The 12167-nt window shown below is 26.6% G+C and overlaps 1 protein-coding gene across 3 annotated transcripts in view; it reads right to left on the bottom strand.

The window, feature by feature from the left end:
• LOC135922665 (proteasome subunit alpha type-1-like) overlaps positions 1–12167 on the bottom strand; it is a 119454-nt gene that overhangs the window by 14236 nt on the left and 93051 nt on the right. The window contains exon 11 of one of the 3 annotated variants that reach the window (XM_065457096.1): positions 1770–1921. The exons of the other annotated variants lie outside the window; for them this stretch is intronic. Coding sequence (XP_065313168.1) covers positions 1874–1921 — 48 coding nt within the window. The 3' untranslated portion in view covers positions 1770–1873. Of the gene's footprint in view, positions 1–1769; positions 1922–12167 lie in introns of those variants that run through there. 3 annotated transcript variants of the gene reach the window in all.

Genomic DNA, 12167 nt, shown 5'->3' on the forward strand with positions numbered 1-12167 from the left:
CCTTATTTATTTAAAAATGATATATACACAAGTTATAATAAAAATTTTATAGTTTATATTTTGCTAAATTTCCTTTATCTTTATGGAAAAGCGTCCAAGCCAGCAAAATTTATATAAAGAATAAACAATAAATCATGCTACTCTCACTTATTCCTATAAAAAATAATTTAAAATTTTTTTTATAAAAATGGTTTTAATATATTTCAAGATCGGACTTTAAATGATATCGGCAGATCCAATTTCACATTTAGACAGCAGCTCTATTTATTTATTACATATGATGTAGTTCCTTTTACTATACACCAACGACCCTGGGTAATATGCAAGCCTGAGATAGTAAGATGGCAAATATTTAAACCATAATACAAAGTTTTTCATATTTTTTGTTTTATTTAATAAATTAGAAAGTTTACCCAAAATTAATCTTCATAATGAAGAGATATACACAAAATAGAAAATTCCTGGCACAAATAAGATATGCCAATTCAGGAAAATTAGTGTTTTATATCAAATCTTAACATATTTTACTGGTTGACAATTTAATATCCCTAATAAATATATACCACCCCCCCCCCTCAAGAAAATTTACAACTATCAATATAAATGAAGATCTCATGTCATAACCCCCCACCCCGCTCATAAAAGTACCTGCTATCATGATTAGAAAAAGAGTTAATTATAGACTTGTCAGCTGTCAAAAGATAAGATTAAATCAGCCTTTTGGGTAACACCAGGAATAACGTCATCCAAAATGGTTTTATTTCTACAATCATCATTCTAAATATAACCGGTATAAATATTCGTTTCGTGGGTAGATTCCACAATCAGAAACCCCAAAAATATTTCGTAGTGTTATACTCCTGGAAAATTTTTGCTTCATAAACTTGCAATTTCCTACTGACGTTTAGTTAACTTAAATTATTATAAAACTTTCTTGATGTGCTAGTAACTATGGATCAAGTTTAATCGATAGTCCAAACAATAAATTCTATATATTTTGAGGAAATACTTTTACCTCAAAGCAAAAACACTAAAAGAACCGGTTGGTGAGAAAAGGGCTAAAAATTGCTTTTGATAGATCAAATTTGAAACTTACCTGTGAAAATGTTATAAATCGTTTACCTTTTTACCCCACCTGCCATAAAGCCCCAATCTCCCCTACATCTAAATTTAAAACTTTATCTTGAGTTTGTGAACCAAAATATAACCATAAAATTAATAAGAATAGTAAAAATATTCAAGCCTACTAAAAAGAAAATTTATTTTCCTCAAAGTTCCTAATTAATAATCAATTTGATCCATAAAATATCTTTCAATCATTTTGAAACTTGTAATTCATTTTTTAAAATGTTTATCGTTGATAAAAAGATAATTTTGCAAAAAATTTATTTAATAAATGTGACATGTCAAATATTGGTGAAAATATATTCAATATGATAGGTTTAAATTTGTATGTGTATGAATCAAGAGAAAATTGATGGTTTCCGATAAGGAAATAAAAGCTGCATAAATGGTAAAATTTAAGAGACTATATAATAAGCCTAGATTCTATGGTTTCGCGACTTGAACTACAAAAAAGAGCAATTGTCTAGCTTTGAGACAATGAAGATGTACATATCAAGGGGTTAGCAAACAATATAAAAAATGTACAGGATAATTGTTAGATAGAATTAAGATGTTGAGAGAGTTGACCACTAAATTAGATAACCAGCTAAAAAAAACATATTTAAACAAATTAGCATTATCTGAGATAAATTTAAAGCGATGAGTAAAACAATTAAATTTGTATTTATTTAATAACAATAAAATCTGTATTTATTTAATAACAAGTGAGTAAAATAAAAATTAATTTAAAATTTATATTATTAAAAACTCAATATTCTTGTGTAGTATTAGTTCCAGGTGCATCATCCATTGGCATCTGCATTAATAATATGAGATAATTTAAAAATAACTTTGGAATGTTATAGAGGGAAAGAAAAGTTTTAAATTTGTAACATAAAGCATAATATAAAAGGAGTTAAAAAAATTTAAATTGAAAGAACAGAGACCTGCAGACCCGGTTTGGGTACAAGGATGGAGCCTAACTTTTTTAAATATACCCTGGACTTACAATTTTTTTTTAAAAAAAAACCTAAGCCGGGCCATATATTTTAAAACCGAATATTTATATTTCGATTATTAGCTATAAAAATTAAAAATAAATGTAATATATCTTAAATAATTCGGCCGGGTTGGGCCTGAAAATATAAAACCCGGGCCGAAAAATTTTTTTAAAAAAAATCCGGGAAAGACCGTGCAAATGGTACCTCCACAGGTCTCCGAAGAAGATTATCAATTTATAAGTGATCTGAAGAAAGCAATTGAAAAGCCCTGATTTTTTTTATATTGCTGTATCTGTCGATAATTGACATTTATGGACGTTTTAAAATATATTTTCTGGAAGAAAAGGTGGACTTTTAATGTTCTTTGTTAGATTTTTAAACATTTTTTTATAATATTATGGAATTAATAAAAATAAAAGACCCACTAAATGCTAGGAAATGAAAATCTTATTATTCAAGCGAGAGTGAAACTGATATTAATTTAGATGTTCTTGCTATATTCAGAAAATACACATTAAAAGATCATATGATATATTGAGTTTTGATATTGGTGCCGTTATTTAACTATTGGATGAGATATTTGCAAGATGCAACAATGATTGGAAAACCACTATACAGCGCCAAATAAAAGGGTAAAAGAATCACATTTGTATGAAATGTATAATATTAAAAATAAGAAAGTAGAGAAAAATTGGAATAGATGGAAGGGAAAAAGGGAAGAGAGGAAAAAAGAGAAGTTAATATGTAATAAATATGTTGTGAAAAGAAAAATTTGGGTATATGTTATAAATTAATTTAAATAAAAAATATTAATAGAATTAAATTTTAAATATATAAATTTATAAAAAGTAAAGTTTATTTTGAATTGTGAAAATATAAAGAAAATTTGGTTCCATTTAAAAAGAAAGAAGAGGGATGAAATTTAATAGTGATTTTGTTTTAAAATTATTTTTATATAAAAGTTATTTTACAATAAATTTTCTTAATTGAGCAAATTAAAATAAGTGACAAAATTAAAACATGGGTTTAAATGCTTACTTTTTTTTGTTTTAGGTTTATTTGGTTGGTGATATATAAATGGAGGAACCATTATATATAGGGGTGTACCGATACTTTTTGGATGCCGATCCGCTCCGATATTCTTAATATTAAATTGATATCGGCCGATTACCGATCCGATATCATATCTAATTTTGTATTCTGTAAAGATACCAATGGTTTTAATTTTTAATATACTTTTTATTAGTATAACATATATAATTTAACTATACAATAACTTATGTCATTTAAATATATTATAATGATCAGTTATAGTTATAGTTTATATTCAATTCAATAAAATATTTTAATTGTTAAATCACTTATATATAATAAGTAATACATTAATTATATACATAATAAGTAATAAACAAATATATATAATTTGAAATAAATATTTAAAATAATATTTAACATTAATATATCGAAGATTTCTTTTTAGAAATACCAAAATTTCCAATTTATCAATGGTCAGCCTGAGGCGTTGGTAAGTGTCAATATTACCAGCTTCACTAAAAACTAATTCTGAAGAGATTATCGCACACTTTTATAAACAGAAGGCGCAAAAAAATAACAATATGGCAGAATGATTATTTATTAATTATTATTATTAAAAAAATATATATAAAAATGGATTACGATTTTATTTATAAAAATAAATAATTTTAGATATAACTTTTTTAAAAATTATATTTTTGTTAAAGACGCCATTTTATATCTGATCGGATAGGAAAATTTTTATAATATTGGCCGATAACCGATATTTTAAAATGGATGAAATATCGGCCAGATCCGATCAAAAATATCGGTGCATCCCTAATTATATATTACTATGATATAGGTTTACTTTTAAAGGTTGGTAATATCAGAGACCTGCAAAGGTACCATTTGCATGGCCCGGCCCAGATTTTTTTTTAAAAAATTTTTACGGCCTGGCCCGAGTTTTATATTTTCAGGCCCGGCCCAGATTTTTTTATAATATATTTATTTTGGATTTTTATCTATTAATGGCGATTTCAATTTTAAATATAAGGCCCAACCGGCTCGAATTATTTAAAAAATTAAAATACGGCCCATACTTAAGGCCGGGTCTGCAGGTATCTGAATATTTAATTATATTTGATACCCATAAATGGAGGAGCCACTATATACTACTGTGATAAAAATGTACTTTTGGAAAAAAATTTTGTGGACCATTGGATATGGTGGGGATAGTAATAGTTTATGTATTATATGTTTTGATTTTAACTTTTAAACTAGTGCTTTGATAATAAGTTTTATTGATTGTTTAATATTTAAATTTTGAAATAGTGAAGAAAAAAGGGAATATTGTGATAATAAATATTGATATTTTTTTAAAAAAATGATAAAATGAAAATTATGGATATGAAACATTTTGCTATGTTTAAATAAAAAAACAATGAAAAAAAAATTATGGATGTGAAATGTTTGAACAATGATTTATATACAGGCGCCTACGCAGTGAGGGGGGGGGAGTCCCCCCCAAGCCAAAAAATGCAGATGCCGGATACTATTTTTCAAAAATATTATTGTTAATATTTATTCCTATCTCATATATATATATTTAATTACATTTATTTATAGCATTCATCTACTAAGTTATTTTATCAATTAATTTCGATTTCAAGTTCCTTAAAGTAATATTTTACCCATTATTTTCAAATATTAGTGGCGTAATATTTATCTAAATTTCTAGTCAAATAATAATTATTTTTGAAACTCCTTGTCCAACAGGGAGAAAGAAATTGAAAGCTTGTCCAACAAGATAGTCTCCGCCATCAAGCAGTAACAGCTTTTATGGACTATTATTAATGCTATTACTGAAATATTACAATGGCCTGAAAGAAATATTTAATCAGAAGCAAGAAAATTATTGAATTCAAAACTTATTCCAAATTTTTTTTTCTCATTAAAATGTATTAATTATAAACTATTTTATGTAATATTTTCAAAAACATGACATTGACTTGATTAAGAAGATGAGAATAGCGGAGAGCATTTTATTAGAACTCAAAGAAATTAGCTAATGTTGATGAAATTTCATATTTATATGTTATTGTTGAGTCAAAAGCAGAGCTATACGTGTTTAATATTTGTCCCCCTCGACTTGCAGCAAGCAAGCTCATCATCAAAACATTAATATAGGATAAGTAGAAGAGTATTATAAAATAAATGTCCCATCTATTACATTATAACCCAAATAAATGAATGGTTTTTAATTCATCATGCAGCACTTCCATAAAAGCCTTCCCAACCTTTTTCAGGTGGTGATAAAAAAAAATTTCTTAAATTTTTATCATAAAAATGTTAAAGTATCTTATAATGCCTTATTAGCTGAATAACTATGATTAAAAAATCATCTATGATTGATATAGTACCAAATGCTTTGCATTATTTCAAACACATTTTAGATTATATTCCCAATGTATTAAAATGGTTGTATATATATTAGCAACTCTGGGAGAACATTTTCTTTTTTAACCCATTACTGGTTAACGGCGCATATATACACCACCTCCTACATATCATTTTTAAACATAATAGTTTTTATTTTAAAAAATAATAAAAAAGGTTTTTATATAGTTTAGACATTTTATCTCAAAACTGGAAAAGAAAAATATTTTAAAAAAATTTTTTTTATGTCCCTAAAAAGCCCATGGCGAATTTATGAGGTCTAAAATGCAAAGTCTTCTAAGTGATCTCACGAGCATATTATGAAATTATTTCGATGAAAACTAGTGTATATATATTTTTTATAGATATATCAATATTTATCAATCATTTTTGAAATTTTAAATAATTAAAATTTAATTGGTATAACCATATAAAGTTGACTGGTGCATATATGCACCGTTAACCATCTAGCAGTATAAATTATTTTAAAAAATTCAAATAAATCAAATTTAACATAATGAATTATAATTTTTTATATTATACTTGAAACTATTACAATTACTAAAAGGGGGGAGGGGGTGGCTCGAGCCCCCTGAAAGTTTTGAAAAAATTTTTATAAAAAAGTCTTTTGAAAATAGTTTTGAACCCCTTGAGAATCGAATATGTTTATTTTATAATTTTTTATCTCGATCTAATTATATGAAATTATTCGCAAATATTCGGTTCATAAATATTCGATATTCATAAAAATTTTAAATTAATCCTCTTCCTTGCTGAACATTTCTTTTCTTATGCACCTGTTTTATTCAATCAAAATAATAAATGGCTAATTAAAAAAATCAAGATTCTACTAAATATTTAATTTTTAATAAAAATATTTAAATGAATCGTTTCTAAAATGACTTAACAAATGAGGGAGTTTTACCTTCAGATACTGCTGGTGAATTGGAGATTCATAATTCAATTTATGACGACATTCCAGAACCATCTACTACAAGAAGCAATTCTGTAATTTCTCGCCATTTAAAATTAGAGAAAGATATATTATATTCTACAATCCCTTTCAATGGTATATTCCCTAATTGTAGATCAAAGTAATATTTATGCAAAACAAATGAATAGGTCTAATAATGTATAACCATCCCAGATATTAAGAGATTTATTGGTATTCTAGTATTTACTGGATATCATTCGTTCTTACAGTAAATGATGTATTGTCTAATAATAGAGATATTTCTATTCCAATAATCCGGAATACAATGACCTAATTAAAATTACTAATTTGAAATATAATATTCATTTGACAGACAATACTAAAAACATATACATGATAGATTTTATAAAGTTAGGCCTTACAAAACCATACCTCAATTAAACTTTTGTCATACCTAAAACAAATGGGATATTTTACAACTGGAACTGTGAGGGATAATAGAATGGAGGATTGCCTAGTTAAATTTATAAATGCTGTAGCAAAAAAAAAGAGGATATTATGATTATAGGTTCGAAAAATTAAACGAAATATTTATAGTTCGTTGGAATAATAATACGGTGGTGACGAGGTATTCCAAGAAAATATCTTCTAAAATAAAAATTCCTCAACCAAATATGATCACTGCTTATAACAAACACATGGGTGGAGTTGATCTGTGTGATAATCCCATATCTACTATAGAATAAAAAGAGGGAAAAAAGGGCGGTGGCCAATATTCACCAATTTTATTGATGTAGCTTTTGTAAATTCGTGGAAAATTTGAAAATTCATGAATCGAGATGAGAAGAAGAAATTTCTAGCATTTAGGCGAGAAGTTACTACTTCCTTTGAACACCAATAAAAATTGAAAAAAAATTAAGTACAGGGCATGCAAGTCAGTTTGCATTACAGAGCGATATTGATTCATCTGGAAATTATTTATCCAAAATTATAGTTGGAAAAAGACGTAGATGCAGATATTGCCATATGCACTAAAAATATATGTGCCAAACATGTCAAATCACACTTCATAATAAATGTTTCAAGGATTTTCATATTATATAAACATTTTCTCGTTTTTATTATAAATTACAAAAAAAAGAATAAAGATTTCTATTGTTTTTTGATCTTATAGTATTGTACATAATTTTTATCTTTTTTAACCTCTTAATAGTTAACGGTGCAGATATGCACCAGGCTAGATTTTCTATTTAGGTTTATTTTTTTATATCATATTTGAGCATTAATCAATTAATTTGAAAAAATTGAGCATTTTTATTCACTAAAAATCTTGACCATTAATGGGTTAAGAAGAACAGAGCCCTGCAGAAGTACCATTTGCTAAGCACGGGCCGGATTTTTTTCAAAATTTTTTTTGACCCGGCCTTTGTTTTTTTTAAAAAAAAATTCAGACCTGGCCTTGCTTTTTTGAATTCAGCACGATCCAAATTTTTCTAAAATAAATTATATTTATTTTTGATTTTTATAGCTAATAATGGCGATTTCAAATATTTGGTTTTAAAATATATAGCCCGGCCCAGATATTTTTTTTAAAAAAAATTCAAGCCCAGCCCGGGTGTTTTTTTAAAAAAAATTTCAGGCCCAGCCCGGGTGTTCCGACGCGGGTATATTTAAAAAAATTAAAATACGGTCCGGCCCAGGCGCCGAGCCTGCAAGTCACTGAAAAACATACCTATGAAGTAAAACTTCTGAAAGTAGATTGAATGCTTTGGATCTTTTGATTTCATAGGCATTTAACGCAAAGCAAGGATGAGATAATTGAAAAATTAGCTCATAACATACAAAATACAATTATTCCTTAGAAACATTTTGTGTATTAATTTATATTTCCAAAGGCTCAAAAAATTCAAATTTCTATTTTGGGTCATTTAAGTGATTCATATGGTGGTTATATTCACTTTATATTTTATAATTCACATTTATTTCATAGTTTTTTTATATGCCAGTTTATATATATAATTTTTTTATAATTCACATTAATTTAAAATTGTGTATTAGAAAAGTTATTAGTCCTAATAAATTTATGCTCAATGATATTTCATAAATTTTATTATCCCCCCCCCAGACCAAATTCCTGCGTACGCGCATGTTTATATATATGAGAGACCTGCAAGTCCGACCCTACTGGGTACATGGGCCGGGCCTAATCGAGTTAAAAAAATTAGAACTAGGGCAAGGAACTTTAAGTAGTGGATGCCACTAGGCAGGGTTAGTAAGTCGATCAATTGACCGTAGGAATATTCGACCTGGTCAAATACTCTAAAATGTTATTGGTGACATTGATTTAATAAACTAATTTTTATTTAAAGCAGGGTCTTTCCACGTCAAATGAGCAAAAAAATGAAATTTTCGGCCGACCCCCTTCGATTTTTTTAAAATTTGGTAAGCAAAGAAAGGTCAATGTAACTAAGGAATAGCCAAAATTTTAGCCTCCTAACATTTATATTTTTGAAGATATTAGGGTTCAAAGTGGCAAAATGACGTATTTTTATCATTATCTGCCTTCATTCAATTAAGCATATCTTAAAAACTACATAATTGTAAATAACATATTTAATAAAATTAGGTACAAAGATTCTAATTTTAGATAAAAAAAAATTTATTTTTTTTTCTAATTTCCGGTCATTTTATTTAATATATAAGGACTAAAAACGATTTTTTGGAAATAATACGACCTTCAATTTTTTTAAAAAATTTAGTAGACGTTATTAAACTCTTCCTTTATTAAAAAAAAATTGGTCTGGGACGCGGCCATCTTCATTCTCAAAATCGATAAAAATGTTTAGAAAAGTGTATAAATATTTTCCCGAAAGGGGGCGTCTTTGTATAAAATTATATATTAATAAGTTTTTAATGGTTTTTCTTGAACTATTTGATATAATTAAAAGGATTATTCATCTTGTAAGTGAAAATAACAATAAATGGGGCTTTCATTCAATTATAGAAATTATCGATAAAAGAAATTCAATTTATTACTTTATTTATAATTTATTATAAAAATTTTTGCCCATATAACATATATTTAATAAATATTAATAAAATATGTTCAATTAAGTTTCGAGTTCTTGAATATATGAATCAGAATCTTGTGCATTTCATATATGGCGCCCTAAATATTAAAAAAATTGATATAATTTAAATTTAAACTCACTTTCAAAAGATTCTAATTTTTCGGTAGCGCATTTACTTTCTTGTGACGACAATATATAGTATATTTAAGGCCAGTAGCATTTAACAGTGAAACTAATGTTAAGATATGACATTTGGGCAAGCAAAGAGTGTCGTCTATACTTGGAAATGTAAAGGAATTAGAAGGTCCGGGTGGGTGTAGAAACTTTATATATATTTCTTCCTGCTTTTGATTTTTCACTAAAACAAAGCTAACCACCAATTAGAATCATAAGGATACGTTAGGTATCTTGATATTTCTTCAATAATTATACTTTCATCATTATATGATAACTATTCTAAAGTACTTTCTATTGAATTGGAATACATTTTACTTTTAAATTATGTAGATCTGTTGGAATCAAGGTGTGTATTTTGTGTGTTCCAAGTATAGATCTAGTTTTTGAAAATCTTTCCCTGAGTAATAGATCTTCGTAATCATAATTTATTTTGGTCATCTATTCAAAATATATGACATTAATATTTTCTTTAGCTAACTCGTACAATTCATATGATGTGTACTTTGAGTAAGGCCTTGTAAACTAGCTCTAGCGGCTAATCTTTTAACAGTGCCACCAATCTTATCACAAACACTTTTCCCGTGTGCTGTAGCAGAAAAATGCCATTTCGCCTGTACCCCGAAATCCATCTCATGAATGCAAATATTAATAAAATTTTTACGATTTTTATACTGTGCAAAATAAAAATATTTATTAATTATAAAATTTAGCAATGTTTTTTTAAAATTATGTACTGCTATTGTATTGTGTTGCAAAGATTCGGATATCATTACATAATTTAGGCAACAAATATTGGCAAAATTATCTTTATAATATATAACAAAAGGGTGAACAGTGGATTGAGCCCTATTCCAATGATAATTTTGTACTTCATCCTAAAGTATAAAGCTATAGTTTTCTTAAAAATCACAAAATTAAATATTGGTCTTCGTCTAAGTTCAATTTTAGATTGTTTTGATACAACGATTGTTGCGTTGAAATAAAAAAATGATAAAGATTCCATTTTTTTAAAAAAGGCATTGATAAATTCACATACTGGTTTGGTTATTGTTTCAAGAGTGGTTCTATCTAAGGATAGCCATTGTTTGTATGTTATAAATTCGATGTCCTTAGAACGTAATAATATTTCTATTTGATCGCGTAAATGTGTTAACCCTAAACAATTAGCACATTTGCCCATATAACTGGATGGTTGAGGCGAATTACAAATTATTAAGTGTAAAATATGCTTGTATGTTTTAAAGGGCAACATATCATTGGTTAAATTTGATTTTTGGTGGTAGCTGCAATCACATACATGTGTACCACTACCTTCAACGAGTATACAATTTTTGGGCGAATGCTTGCGAATTTCGAAAAACCAATTTTAACATCAGGCCTCATTTCTTTAAAATATATATAAATTTTTTTCAAATTATCTAAAATTAATCTCTTATGTATGGTATGGTATTCTTTTTTCCGTCTTTGGTCAAAATCGAAACGCAATCTTTCTTGCCTGGCATGATTCTGCTTACTTCGTCCATACAATAAAATTCTTCTACAATTTTAACTGTATATTCGTCTATAGTTTTTCCAGGCTTGGAGTTAGGTGTTGATAGAAATCAAAATACCAAGAAATTTATTAAAAAATGAATTAATATAGTGAGCATGTGTTATTGAATGATTAAAACCCTTTCGCGCCCGAAATATTTCCCATGAACAAAATATACTTGTACTTAGATATAATAAAATAATCATTTTGACATTTTGATATAATAAAATAATGATTTTGATAGGTTAATGATAAAATATGAAATAATAAATAATGTTTTATAAATTAATATCTCTAAGTACCAACCATTAGTTTCTTTAAATATAAAAATTAATTGATTAAAAATTTTAATGACAAATGATCTCGCTGGGCGCGAAAGGGTTAATCAATTTTAAAATTTTTATTTATTTTATTGATTGAAACATTTATTGTTATTCTAATTTAGTAAAGCTATGCCGATTTTAGAAAATCCGATCCAATATTTATTTATACTGTTTTGGGTTATTTTATGATAATACTTTTATTTTGTATATAATTTAATAAATAATAAATTAATATTTGTATTGTAATATTTTAAAAATATCAAATTATTTTAAAAAATTGAGTAGAGAAAATTTTGATATTATTTTTGGCGTCTATGAAATGAACAAGATTCTGATTCATATATTCAAGAACTATAAACTTGGTTGAATATATTTTATTAATATTCATTAAGTATATGTGGGAAAAAATTTTTATAATAAAGAAATAAATTGAATTTCTTTTATCGATAGACAATTTCTATAATTGAATGAAAGCCCCATTTATTGTTATTTTCACTTACAGGATGAATAATCCTTTTAATTATATCAAATAGTTCAAGAAAACCCATTAAAAACTTATTAATATTTAATTTT

The sequence above is a fragment of the Gordionus sp. m RMFG-2023 genome, chromosome 1 (assembly GCF_954871325.1).
Source record: "Gordionus sp. m RMFG-2023 chromosome 1, tfGorSpeb1-WG-v2, whole genome shotgun sequence".
Taxonomy (NCBI): domain Eukaryota; kingdom Metazoa; phylum Nematomorpha; class Gordioida; order Chordodea; family Parachordodidae; genus Gordionus; species Gordionus sp. m RMFG-2023.